The sequence below is a fragment of the Rhinolophus hipposideros genome (assembly GCF_964194185.1).
Source record: "Rhinolophus hipposideros genome assembly, chromosome: 18".
In the NCBI taxonomy this organism is placed as follows: Eukaryota; Metazoa; Chordata; class Mammalia; order Chiroptera; family Rhinolophidae; genus Rhinolophus; species Rhinolophus hipposideros.
This window is the reverse complement of record NC_138064.1, coordinates 35,351,304-35,365,350: the sequence shown is the minus strand read 5'-3', so window position 1 is coordinate 35,365,350 and position 14,047 is coordinate 35,351,304. Positions and strand designations below refer to the sequence as shown.

Below are 14,047 nucleotides of genomic sequence, written 5' to 3'. Positions count from 1 at the left end.
ATACCATACTGAAAGATGTTAGAGACTCACCTGGAATAAGTAAAAAACACTCTTCATTTTTAACATAGACACTAATGCTTTTATATCTAAATAAGTTTCTCAACAGTTCTAAACTATAGATTCTTTGGGGAAAATTTGTGGCCTACAGTAGGTAAAGGTGTCGAGGAAATTAGAATAAATATGGGGAGTTAGGCAAGGTGACCTTAAGAAGCAGGCAGGCTAAAATAAAGGACTTTCAAAATATTTCAAAAACGAATGGGACACCGAATTCTGTGAATCTCTGTCATCGGTGGAAATTTACAAAGGGAAGCCAACCCAAAAGAGGACATGGTAGTATTGACAGATTAAAAGCGTAGGTTTGGTTGGTAACATTTTAAAAATTCCTCTGTTGCTCCTGTTATTTTAAAATGTTGCGTCTGAGAGTGTTGGCAGACATTTGTATGATAAATACACAGCCTGCTTCTTCCTGTGTCAGTCTGCTCTTTGCCAAATGACTGCCTGCCTACAGAACATGTTACTGTCTCACTTGAGGCCGGTGTGAACGCTCAGTTTCAAATGAACTCCCTTCGCTGATTACTGACTGCAAATACTGCTGCTCTGTCCCTAATTTTTTCATTGCTGGAAACATGAGCTTAAACTAAAATAACCTATAGGTAGTACACAGACTATTTATTCTTTATTAATAACTTCCAATTTCTACTAGGTACTAATAAATTATATTACTTATTTTTCTAAATGATAGATATTTCTGACTCCAGAGCAGGATTCCAGAAATGTGTGAGTGAAGAAGTTGGCACTCTGCTCTGATTATAAAACAGGACACTGAGAACTAAAAGGCTGGAGAAGCAGATGAGAAACCTTACGATTTCCTATAAACTTGAATGTTTGGTTAGTTTTGTTGGAAAAGTTTAGTTGTTACTGTTGCTTAAATTTTTTCAAAACATGATTTTTCAACTTCAGAGGAATGCCCCCAAAAATTAAAATTGAGAAAATAACCTTGAACCTGCCCTTTTTTGTAGTGGTGTCTTTTGCAGATAGATTCTTCTCAAATAAGGATGAGGCTTTCCTATGTGCTCCCTCCTCTGTCCACCTTCATCCACGTTCACTGCTCACCCCCAGAGATGAATGTTGTGTAAGCCCTAATGCAAAACTTGAGTCTTCAGGGAATACCTGATTCCTCCCTTTTCCCTCTGAGAATCCAACCAGATCTGAGTCAATCCTAAAGGTAACACTACTGACTCCACTTGTCCTCGGTCACCCAGAGGGAATGGATTAGTTCTAGAATTTCACGGATCATTTTCAGATTCCTTTGAGGATCATACTTGTAGCACTTCACCAGAGCAAAAGCAATCCAGTTGGAAATATTGCCTGAAGCCAGTTCAGAAGTCGTTGAGAAATGACTGAAAAGGAACCCTCTCTATCCTCCATCCCCACCCAGAGAACTTGAACATAAAAATATTACCTGTAGGATAAAAACTGCCAAGAAATGCACTGTTTTCCAGTTCATCAGCAAAATGAAGAGCAGAGCTCACTTGGACCTTCTCCAAGCAAAGGATGCTTTATTACAGGCAACAAATTACATTCTCTGGTTAGGAAGGAAAATGCTGCCCACCCACATCTCGCCAAAATAGTAATAATAGCTTATTATTAATTGCCAGACGCTGTTCTCTGTCCTTTTCTCATAGTAACTCATTTAATCCTTATAGCAATCTTAAATGCAGTAACTTGTTATACTTGCTTTATAGACGAGGTAACTAAGACACAAGTTTATGCAGATAGTAAGTGACAGAGCCAGGATTTAATATTAGACAGTCTGGTTCTAGCATGTATACTTTTAATCACTATTCTTTTCTAACACTTTATGCTTAAATTTGCAAATAAATTTCTGACAGTGTTATTAAATAGTATTCCTTTGTCTTTCTGGCAGGTGACTTAATGAAAATACCAAGTTCTGAACTGAGGATACAAATTTGTAAGTGTATTGTTGACTTTTACCATGCAGAACCACCAAAGAAGCATATTACAGGTGAAGATTTTAATGGTCTTTCAGTAATAACTTAAGTCTTTATAAAACAGTCTATTCTGTCTTATTTGTCTTTGAACTTGGGAAGACAGAGTGGGATCATAAATGCAACATAACAAAAGCAGGTTTTTTGATGATTTTCTTTTTTGTAGTTTCAAGTTCTTTGGTCATTTTTAGACAAAAAATTTTACATGTTTTAATTTTAGATTTGTATGACTTTTTATTCTCATGCTAAATATTTATGATTTAATTTTAAAGTCATGCCCAAGTTAGTTTAATTATAATTATCATTAGTTAATGTTATTTCATAGTGTTGATAATATTATTTATTATTTTCTAACATTTTATAATTATTTATAATATCTGTACCACCCAATTAAATGTTACATTCCTAATAATAACAACATTCTCTATCATATTTTGGAATCAGTTCTGCATGATACAGCTAAGGCATCTTAATATATAATGATAAAAATGAATCACACTGAAATGGGTGACAAGGCAGAGGGCACTTGTACTGTGAAGGATATAAAGTCATTTAGGACATACTTCCTACCGTCATAGTTTCTATAATTTATAATCTAAGAAGAGAGAGACAACATAAATAATATTTTTAAGTTATATGTTCCTTAACATAGATGGTAATAAAACACTGTGGTAGAAAAGAAAAATTACTTATGCATTAGGGAAAAATAGGGAGACATCTGAAGTAAAGAAAATCAGTGAGACTATTAAATGTCAAACTTAAACTATCGATGAGTTATACGGGTGGAAGTGTTGGTAGATAGGAGACATTAGATACTAATAGCAGAGGCTGGTGATGCAGGTTTGGAATTCCTCCAAACAGATGAAAATTGAGGCCATCAGAATGGTTGAGTTTACCAGAAAAGCCAAGGGATCAAGAGGGACATAGAAAGTGCCCATATTGAGGTTTGGGAAAAAATGATCCAAAGAAATTGGCAGTGAAGGGAGAGTCTAAGAGGAGAAAGAAAACCTAAAGATTGCAATGTCTTGTGTGCCATGAATGAAATGTTTGATGAAGGAAGACGTGATCTCAACAGCAAATACTGCAGAGGCCTCTATAATTGCAGAATGAAAAGGCCAAGTTAATGTGGTATCTGGAAAGTTGTGGTTAACCTTTGGCAGATTATTGCCATAAAATGGTGAGGGCAGATGCAGGATTGAAGAATGAGAGGATTGTGGGAGTGGAGGCAGTGGGAACAAGGGAATAGAGGCAGTAAATGCAGACTTGTATTTTAAAATCAAATGGTGAAGAAAAAGAAGAAAGATGGAGAACAGTTCAACTGGTAGCAAGATCAAAGAAAGATATTTAGGTTTTGTTTTTAATTTTTTTTTAGAATAGGGAAAAAATGATGTGTGTAAGTAGAGGAAAGAGAAGCTAATAAGTGGGAAATGGGAGGGTGAAATTCCCAAAGAATGCATGACAAGATGGAATTAAGAGTGCAAGCTTAGGGTTAACCTTGGTAAGCTACAGGCACCCTTCTTTAAGACAGAAAGAGAGACAAATATGTATGAGATATGACAGAGGAGTGAAGGGGCAGAGAAGTGAGCTTGACCTGAATTGTATCAGTCTCTCACAAACTATCACACAGTTGGTTTCAGATGGGTGTGGCTGGACATCTGGGACCTCAGCTGAAAAGTCCTCAGTAGAGCAATTGTAAGAGACATAGCCCTGGAGATAGGAATCAAGTCCATAAGACTTAATATTACTCTATCCTTCCACAGAAATGTAAACTCAACAGGAAAAGATACAGTAAATTTAAGTAGGCATTTTGGGCCATCCCTATGATAGACTATAATGCAAACAAAAATCATGTTTTGGGGAAATGTTTTACAGAATGGGAAAAAGCTTACAATAAAATGTTTAGTGACTCCAGTAGAGTGTAAAACTCTGCATGTATGTAGTGTCTTGTTAAAGTTCTATGCATACATTAAAATATCAGTAAGAAATACACAAAAATGTTAATATTGTTATATCTGGATGATGAAATTACAGGCAATTTTCGTTTTCCTCCTTATACTTTTTAAATGCCTAAAGTGAGTAGCTGGAGCATACCATAGAGAACCCATCACAGGAAGGGATAGGGCCTTATCCAGAGCCAGAGCTCAGATTCAGAAAGATAAGACAAACTGACTGACATCCCAGAACTATGACAATGTTAAATAATCTAGTTAGTCTCAAAAGTCAAGAAGTCAGGGAGTCATATAATAGGTGAGATCACTGAAAGAAAATGGCTGCATCTTAGGTGAGCAAGTACCCTCTGATGTTCATTTAATCTCTCTTGTTAAATGTCGTTGGATAGGTGCCTTTCAACTGTATCAAAAGGAGAGATCGTGTTTCTCATAAAAGCTAGGAGAGATGGAAATTCTTATAAGACATGTCACCAAGAATCAAACGTCCCTAAAATGCCTTGATATTCACTAGCATTTGTCAGAACAGCACTACATTTTTACCTCTTAACTTCATTCCAACATCACATTCCCTTGGAAGCACTGAAGTAACCTGTAGATTTGAATAGTGAAAACATTCAGTATTTGTAATCGTGCCATTTTCCTTTATGGAAAGGCATAGCTACTGACAAATAAGAAACATTGTTCCTTTTTAGAATTTAAGATGTGCCCCCAAATTTGTAGACCTATTTCAAATGCTACACCAGGGAATCAGCAAACTATACACCCCAGGCCAAAATCAGCCCGCTGTCAATAAAGTTGTATTGGAACACAGCCATGCCCATTTATTTTTATATTGTTTACACCTGCTTTCATGCTATGGTCACAGAGCTGAGTATGTGAAATGGAAACCTTATCACCTGCTAGATCTAAAATACTACCTGGCCTTTTATAGAAAAAGATCCCTGTGCCAAACCATTCAAAAATGTCATGCACTGGTAAAAAGTTTCGTTGCTGTTGTTTAATAATAAATTGCTCATTCCTTTGTTGTAATGTACATGACTTACTGTGTGAGATAACTATACATATGTATCAACTAATTGTTGTTAGGTTACCAGCCGGCCAGCTCATCCTATAAGATTCAAATGGCTGAAGTCGGAGGATTGGCAACAAGTATGGTCCAGTCACTGGCCTGGCTTGAAAATCAACTTGTTGAGAAACTTTGGGTACTTAAAGCTCTACAACATCTCTCCACTTCTGGTTAGTATATTCTTAACTTGGAATACTTTATTCTCAGCTACGTTTGTTTCTATCTAATGATGTCAAGACTGTGCAACATGACACATAATTTTTCAATTTATTTGCAGAAGTGAACTGTACTTTAATGATGAAAGCACAAGCAGCCAGTGGCCTCTGTGCTCACCTCACTGATCCAGATCCCTCTGGACAGCTTCTGTTTCGTTCATCAGAAATACTTTGGAACCTATTGGAAAAATCTTCCAAACAAGAAATCATACAACAGCTTAGTAGCTTGGAATGTGTGCTGTAAGTGTATGTGATTAGATAGGAATATTTTTTAACCTTGAAGTGATCATCAGTGATATAACTAACAGGTTTGTTTGAATTCGTGTGCAGTTAGGCTTTTGATTCATGTAATGGCTCAGTTTCAGGACATCTTTTTGGTGCCATGGAATAAAGGCATCTGCAAAACAACAAGCCATTTTTTCATAGGTGGAAGGCTTTTAAAGTAGCTTGTTAACAAGGCTAAAGTATGTTTTTGAATATGTGTAAAGTAAAATTAGACATTTCGAAGAACGATTTCCTTTGTTCCTTCAGTAAATCAATTTTTTGAATACTTATTGTCTTCTAGGTACTGCAACAAACATTAGAAATAACATGAGTCAGGCTTTAGTTACTTTTTCATTTACTCATCAAGGAATTCTTATCTGCTCAAGTTCAGTACCCGACCATAGAAAGACAATTGAAAACAATACAGATATGATCTTTGCTCTCATGAAACTTGCATTACGGTAGGAGAGATGGACAAGTAAGTAGGCAACAAAAAGGGAGCGTACTAAAGGTCACAAAAGAGACTATCGCAAGGCGTTACATGTTTTCCAGAAGAAGGTGAATCAGTACATTTTTGCTTGCAAGTGACTGAACACCTAACGCAACTGATTTAAGCCATAGAGGAAATTTATGGGCCAATGTAACTACCTTGTTAAGAATAAAACTGGTTTCATGTATTCAAGGCTCAGCAAATATCAGGACTGGGCCCTTTTCATCCTTCCTTACTGTCTTCTACTGTGTTGGTTTTCTTCACAAGGTCCACATGGTGAGACCTAGGAAGTCTGAGTTCACAACCTCACAACCCCAAATCAAGCAGAGAAAACTTGCTCTTCTGCAAGTGCAAAGAAAATTCTTCAAATGGAGTCCCCGTTGCCCCTGGGCATTCTGCTGTTGGCCATATGCCCATTCCAGAGTGGATTACTTGTGACAGAAAGAAGGACGGCTCTGGCAAAAAGGAAGGGAAGGCAGTTCACAAGACCAAAAGTGGGAAAAGAGTGAAGCCTGCGTAAAAATAAGGGTGCTGTTATCACAAGGACAAGTGGGTCCTAGGAAGTACAGCGGCATTGTACAGGGAAACTGACCCAGACTTGGAGAGTTAACAAATGCTTCCTGATGAACCCTAATCTGGCACCTGAATGATAAGTAGGAACTGGCAACACAGAAGAGTTTTGCATGTGGACAGCATCCTAGACGGGGGAACAGAAGTGAAAACAGAATTCAGCAAAATCAAAAAACTGTAAGAATTTCACTGTGGTGCGAGCAGAGAGTACAGGGTAGAATAGTGAGAGATGAAGCTAACAATGTCAGCAGGAACTGTAAGTACCATGAAAGGCCTGATAAGCCTTGGTAAGATAGTAGGACTTTATCCTAAGAAAGAACAACAAAAAGCCTTTAAGTAGTTTTAGAAAGGAAAATGATGTGATCAAGTCTTTATTTTAGAGCATTTTGACCATCATGCATGGATTGGGCCAATGGCTTCTTACTACCTGGACAGTCTCACGACAGTGAGTTAGAGGCAGATTTGGAAATACAGGAAAGATGAGAAATACTTTGAAATGAATAGTATAATATAAAATGGAAAATTTTGTTGACAGATACCTAAGTAGTGTCCTATAAAAAAATGTGGTTCTAAAAATACGGTTTTCCTTTCTAGGGCTTTGAAGGAAGTATTTAAAAATCTGTTTATGAGAGGCTTTAGTCATTACGATCGTCAGCTTAGAAATGATATATTAGTGATCACTACAATTATAGCTCAAAACCCTGAAGCACCCATGATTGTAAGTATGTAAATGAGTAAATGGTATTAATTTTAATTGGGGGAGTGGTAAGAGTGGGGGGAGGGAGAACGAGACTGTGTTGTAATATGTACTTTGTTGTAACATTCAGTTATGTTGTAATGTCATGATGGTCAACCGGTCTCCTCACCCTGCCAATTCTTCTTTCCATCTCCTTTGGAAACTTGAGGCCCTCCTCATAGTTTATGATTTACCCACATACTTACCATTTATGATGCATTTCTTTCCTTCCTGATGACATGAGTTTCTATCTGATGATCATTTCTCTTTCACCTGACGTACTTCCTTTACCATTTCTTGTGATGCAGATAGGCTGGCTGCTGGTAACAGATTCCCCTCGTTCCTTTTATCTGAAAAGATCTTTAATTCATTTTAATTCTTAGAAACCTGTGTTCACAGAATATAGAATTCTAGGTTGCAGTTTTTCTCTTTTAGCACTTTAAAGATATTGCTCCACTGTCCTTTGGCCTCCATTGTTTCTGATAAGAAGTATTTGTTGTTTCAAATTGTTCTCCTGTGTAAAATGTATCATTTTGTTTTCTGACGGTTTTCAAAGATTTTTCACTCTGTTTTGGGTTTTTAGCAGTTTTACTATGATGTTCCAAGACGTGATTTTCTTTGTATTTGTCCTGCTTGAAGTTCCTAGAACTTCCTGAATATGTAAATTTAGGTCTTTTACTAAATTTGGAGAATTTTTAGTCACATTCTTCAAGTATGTTTTTTCAGCCCGATTCTCTCCTTTTGGAACTCCGATTACATGTGTGTTCAACTTTCTGATATTGTCTCACAAGTTTGTGAGGCTCTATTCACTTTTTTCAATCTTTTCTCTCTCTGTTCTTCAGATTGGATAATTTGTGTTGGTCGATATATTTAAATTCACTGACTTTTCTCCTGTCATCTTCATTTGCTATTAATCCCATCTAATACATTTTTATTTCAGATGTTATATTTTTTAGTTTTAGAATTTCCTTTTGGAAATAGTTTTTTTATAGTTTCTATTTCTCTGCTGAGAGTCTCTGTCTTTCCATTCCTTATGAGCATCTTGACGGTGAATTCTGGTGTATTCCTCTGAAAAGTATTTATTTTTTTCATATCAATAGGCATGTAGCTTGGCTAGCCTCATCCCTATGGTGGATGGCAGCTCAAATCTCGGTTCGATTCTTTTAGCCTTACGTGGGATGCTTGACTATTCCTTTCCCTACTGTGGTTCAGGCATCAGCCAGAGACTTGGGAAGTTTATACACAGAAATTGAGGTTCCCTTTCTCTGGCCCCCCTCCTTTATGGGATTTCTCCCTTCATTTTCCAGTAGCGGTGGTTGCCCCATGATTGCCTCTGTCCTCTGGTTCCTCAAGCCACTAAGATTACAGGTTTACCCTGAGTTTTAGCATCCCCATGGGGTGCAGGCTAGAGCCTGGCCTCACTCTAAAAGCCATTTTAAGAAAAAAGGAAACTCATGCGGTGCCATTTCCCTCCTCAAAGGCCTGACTCCCCTCCAGTACCTGCTTGGTTTTGGTCGCAGACAGGTGTTTTTATATTTTGTTCAGAATTTGTCATTGTTACCTGCAGGAAGATTTCTATAATAATAGGAGCACTGCGCCATATCAGAAGCTTAGCTACCCCATATTTTAGAATGTAAAAATCATTGAATGATTGACATCCCAAAGTAGGGATCTTTGGCAATAATATTCACACGTAAGCCACATACTTTCTAAGTTGCACTTAAAGGAAATTTGGCAGTGAAGGCCACAACCCCATGTTAATGGACGCCGAGTGATCCTAACATAAGAGAACACTCAGGAAGCATACGAGGTCTGACAATTAAGTGTGCAAACTTGTTGCAATGATGTTGCTAACCTTTTTTGATATCAGAGGGATTATTCATTATGACTTTGTACCAACTGTACAAACAGTTAACCAAGTTCACTATATGGAAGTGAAAAAGTTAGACGAAAACAACCTGAACTTTTCACCAACAAATCATGGCTCTTGCATCACGACAATGCACCAGCTCACACAGCACTGTCTGTGAGGGAATTTTTAGCCAGTAAACAAATCACTGTATTGGAACACCCTCCCTACTCACTTGATCTGGCCCCCAATGACTTCTTTCTTTACACAAAGATAAAGCAAGTATTGAAAGAAAGACATTTTGATGACTTTCAGGACAGCAAGGGTAATACGACGACAGCTCTGATAGCCATTCCAGAAAGAGTTCCAAAATTGCTCTGAAGGGTGGCTTAGGTGCTGGCATCGGTGCATAGCTTCCCAAGGGGAGTACTTTGAAGTGACCGTAGTGACATTCAGCAGAGAAGTACCATGTTTTCCCGAAAATAAGACCTAACCAGAAAATAAGCCCTAGCATGATTTTTCAGGATGACATCCCCTGAACATAAGCCCTAATGTGTCTTTTGGAGCAAAAATTAATATAAGACCCAGTCTTATTTTCAGGGAAACATGGTATGTAGTGCTTTTTCTAGGATGAGTTCAGGAACTTAACTGTCATTCCTCATCCTGTGCAAATGGGGAAACAATCCTAGTAGCTTCCTTGTCAAGGCTGCAATGTGTAGGTGGACCTGTAAGTTTCTCTGGAAGCCCTGGTAGGTCAGTAAGTTCTCATTGGCATCCTTGCAAACATTCAAGTGAATACCATGAATGTGTCAAAGAAATAACATCCTCATTTGAAAAAAAAACACGCAAAAAACGTTTTGATCCTAAAGTAGAAGGTATATAAAGCTGCAAGCTCAAAAGCCCAGAGTTTGCCCCTATCAGCTCTCCCTAATGTACAAAGTCCAATTAGGACACCTCTGTCAGGAATGAGTTCTGTCATGCTGAAATATTTGCAGTTCTGGTCATTCTTCAGGGCTTTTCATATTAAGTAGGAACTGTTTCGTCATTGCTTGACCAAACCGTTGACATCCTGAGAGTGGTTGGGGTTGGGGTGGGGAGCGTGGTTGTTTAAGAAGAAAAGCTGTTGAAAATAACTATTTTCTTCCCTTATTTGTTGTTTGAAGGTATAAATAATGAATTACATACATAACTTGTACTCAATACAGTTTGCATTCTTAACCAAATTTTAAACAGCATCTTGTTCTTGAATAATGTAAAATATTTCTTAGAACCTACACAAATAAGTTTAATATTTAATAAATTACAAATTTATCTGGCTCTATGCTTTTATTTTCTTGCTTTTATCCCTTCCTATTATTAGTGCTTTGTTAATCAAAGAAATGACAAGGGAAATCTGATAGTCATATATTAGGTAAATATGGGCATCTGTAACTTAATTTCCATTAATTAATTTATCCTTCTGTTTGTTTTGTGTGTGTATATTAGGAATGTGGCTTTACCAGGGATTTGATACTATTTGCAACCTTTAATGAAGGTAAAATCATAAAATTTTCAACCTATAATTATCTCGATGAGTCTTAATACATCATATTAGCTTTTATTTCACTCTTTCTTTTTTTTTTTGTCCCCTTACAGTTAAAAGTCAAAATCCTTTGGTAAAAGGTCTTAAGCTTTCTAATTCCTATGAAGATTTTGAGTTGAAGAAGTTGCTATTCAATATAATTGTGATCTTATGTAAAGATTTACCTACTGTACAGGTAAAGAGTAATCAAAACAAAAATTAAAATCAATTCACTTTGTAGTATAACTTGTTAAAAGTCATGACTGTAAATCATTTACCATAGAAAGTAACAAACTCTCGTTGACCAGAATTTTACCGTTTTCAAAATTTCCTTTGCTTATCTGTAAACAGTGAACTTACCTAAATTTAAACCATAAACCAAAGAAAAGCAGGAGAATCCATGAGATTTATTTACATATTTAAATCTTCTCAGTAACAGAACATAAAATGAAAGAAGATCCATATAGGCCCATCCCGCCAGTCTATCTCTGACCATAGAATCAAGTGTTGATTCTGCTGGAGGAATAAATGCTAACCTCTGTGCCGCCAATCTCAAACCCTTATGAACCTGCTTTTTCTCCATTTATCTTAATACTTTATATCCTATATAACAGCATGATGCAATTTGAAAAACAGTAGACCAAAATTTCACTTCTGTCTTATCACCTACTAGCTCTGTGGCCTTGGCAAAATTACCTAAACTTTCTGAGGCGCAGTTCTTCCTAACGTAAAAGGAGGGTTGTAATACTTCTGCCCTGCTCACAGGGCTATTGTGAGATTCAGATGCAGGCTTTGTAAACTATAAAGTGATAGAAAAAATGTCCTACTAACAGTTTCATTAGTTTAGTTATTTGCTGCATTCAGTGAAATTTCGTTTTAGTCCTAAAACACTTTCAGGCTCCAAGGGGTTACCATGAAAAATAACTGGGAATTCATTTAATCAATATTATTAATGATAACATAAAGGTGGCATAACATAGTGGTTAAGGCTTTAGTTAGGGTAGGCTGGTTAGTTTCTCTAAATCCCAGGTAGCTCAACTTCAAAATGGGTATAATACCTACTTCATGGAATTATTATGAGAATTAAAAGAGCTCAGAATTTTCTTGGTAATGCCACTTTGAGGAATCTATAATTTAAAAATGCTCAGAAAAAGAAAAATTGCCTTTACAGTTATAACTATTATTTATATCAAAAATAAATACTCTATACAACCTCAATGTATTTTCTGGAATGCCAAATAGAAAATATTCAGTAAAATACTGGTTTCTTGTTATAGTAGAATATTATATAACTATTAACATGACACACATAAAGATAATAAATAACTTTTACCCTATAGTTTACCAGTTTAAATTGAAACAGAATTAAATGGCACAAACACTATGGTAAGCTTCTTAAAGCTTCCACTGCAAGCAGTGGAATCAACTAATTGTTTTGTGTTAAATATATTAGTGGCCCGGTCATAGTAGTGGTAATGAACACATGTACTGTTATTTGCAGTTTACAGAGTTTTTCAAAAATGTTATCCACTTCCTATTTACCGTAATGCTAGAACTACTTGTCATTCTTGTTTTCTCAGTCTTAAATCTTGTGTTCTTTTCATGTGGACTAGTAGAAACCCGAGAAAAAAATCATAGATATTATTGTGAATAAGTCTTTATAAAATAATGCCAAATAAAAAGAAAATTGAATAGAATTTAGCACATAGTGTGTTACTATCTTGTGAACCACAAGTATGCATCAATCAGCATTGGCTACAGTATTAATAACTGATTGTCACATAATAGCTATGAATTCTTTGTTTTATTTTTATTGAAATCATGAATTTAATATAATTTTAAAATTCTAGGCATGTAGTTAAATATGACTTGTGCTCTTACTGGCATTCATTGGACAGAATATTTGTATGAATTCTGTTGTGTGTGCTTAAAAATTAGCCATAGTCATTACTTCAGACAAAATTGATTTTTATAGTACACATTTGAGTCTGTGAAATGTTTCCTTTAAAAAAAAAAAAAGGAGAGAAAAGAGAAATACCAGCAGTTTATTTGCCCCAAATTTTCTATTCCTGTGGTTTTATGATAAGGAGGAATTAAACTACATCTATAAGCAGCATAGATTAAAAAAATTTAATGCTTACTTTATATTATTTATTGTCAGCTACAGAGTACATATCACAGAAAAGGGGGATCATAGCCAAGTGTTGTTATTATTAAGTTGTTTTTATCTTTTTTGGGTGTTCAACATAGGTTGGGATCTTTATGAAGGAAATATTTTGAAATGATCAATAAAATATCAAATTGAAAATGTTTTATCTTATTTTCTTAGATTTTTAACAAAATACTGCTTGCCCTTTCTCATAGCTACTAATTGATGGCAAAGTTGTTTTGGCTTTGTTTACCTACATTAAAAAGCCTGAGAAACACAAAATAATTGAATGGTCCACAGCACAGTATGAAGAATTACAACTGCATGCAATTGCCACTTTGTCATCAGTGGCTCCTTTATTAATAGAAGAGTATATGTTGTGCCAGGGAAATGCTCGAATCCTGGCATTTCTAAAATGGTGTGAGAGCGAAGGTGAGTGGTCTTTCAAGATTCCTGTCAAAATTCTAATCTAATATATGGGGAAGGAGATTTGACTTTGGGTGGTGAGCACACAATGCAATATGTATAGATGATGTATTGTAGAATTATACACTTGAAATCTATATAATTTTATTAACCAATGTCATCCCAATAAATTTAATAAAAAATTCAAACTACATATTTTAATTGAATTTTCAATATATGCATAGAAAAAGATTTAAAAAATTAAAACAAAGAAAAACATAAATCTGTCTTCCTGTGATTTTGATGTCATTTACATATTTTAAGAAAAAAAAGATCTGAGATTTCATTTAAAATCAGACAGTAAATGTCATAACTATAGCTGAGGCACACCTCTCAGTAAAAAGAAAAAAATGATACATACAATCTGCCATAAGGTTTTGTATAATTAGGCCTATCCAACAATTATACTAAGCCCTGGCAATATTTTAATTATTCATTCAACAAATATTTGTTGAATGTGCCATAGGTACCAGATACTGGTTTAGCAGCTAAAGATACATTTATGTTCAAAATAAATAAAATCTACCTTCATGGAGCTTAAAATCCATATCTCACGTCAGAAGTAATGATGCCACATGTAGTCTACCAAATTAGCAGAGTCCCAATTTGTTGAATATTTTATTTCAATTCTCATAATTCTTAGAAAAGAAATAAGAAATACATCTTTTTTAAAAAAAACAAAGAAGATATTGCATTCTTTTCTGATAGTATTTTGCTCTAGAAA

The 14,047-nt window shown here is 35.6% G+C and overlaps 1 protein-coding gene across 5 annotated transcripts in view; it reads left to right on the top strand.

The window, feature by feature from the left end:
• The window catches only part of CFAP69 (cilia and flagella associated protein 69), a 65,689-nt gene that overhangs the window by 15,463 nt on the left and 36,179 nt on the right, over window positions 1–14,047 (top strand). For all 5 annotated transcript variants that reach the window (XM_081079202.1, XM_081079200.1, XM_081079198.1 and 2 more), the window contains 7 exons: window positions 1,928–2,026; window positions 5,045–5,194; window positions 5,302–5,479; window positions 7,158–7,281; window positions 10,634–10,682; window positions 10,784–10,905; window positions 13,074–13,290. In XM_081079202.1, coding sequence (XP_080935328.1) covers window positions 1,928–2,026; window positions 5,045–5,194; window positions 5,302–5,479; window positions 7,158–7,281; window positions 10,634–10,682; window positions 10,784–10,905; window positions 13,074–13,290 — 939 coding nt within the window. The remainder of the gene's footprint in view (window positions 1–1,927; window positions 2,027–5,044; window positions 5,195–5,301; window positions 5,480–7,157; window positions 7,282–10,633; window positions 10,683–10,783; window positions 10,906–13,073; window positions 13,291–14,047) is intronic.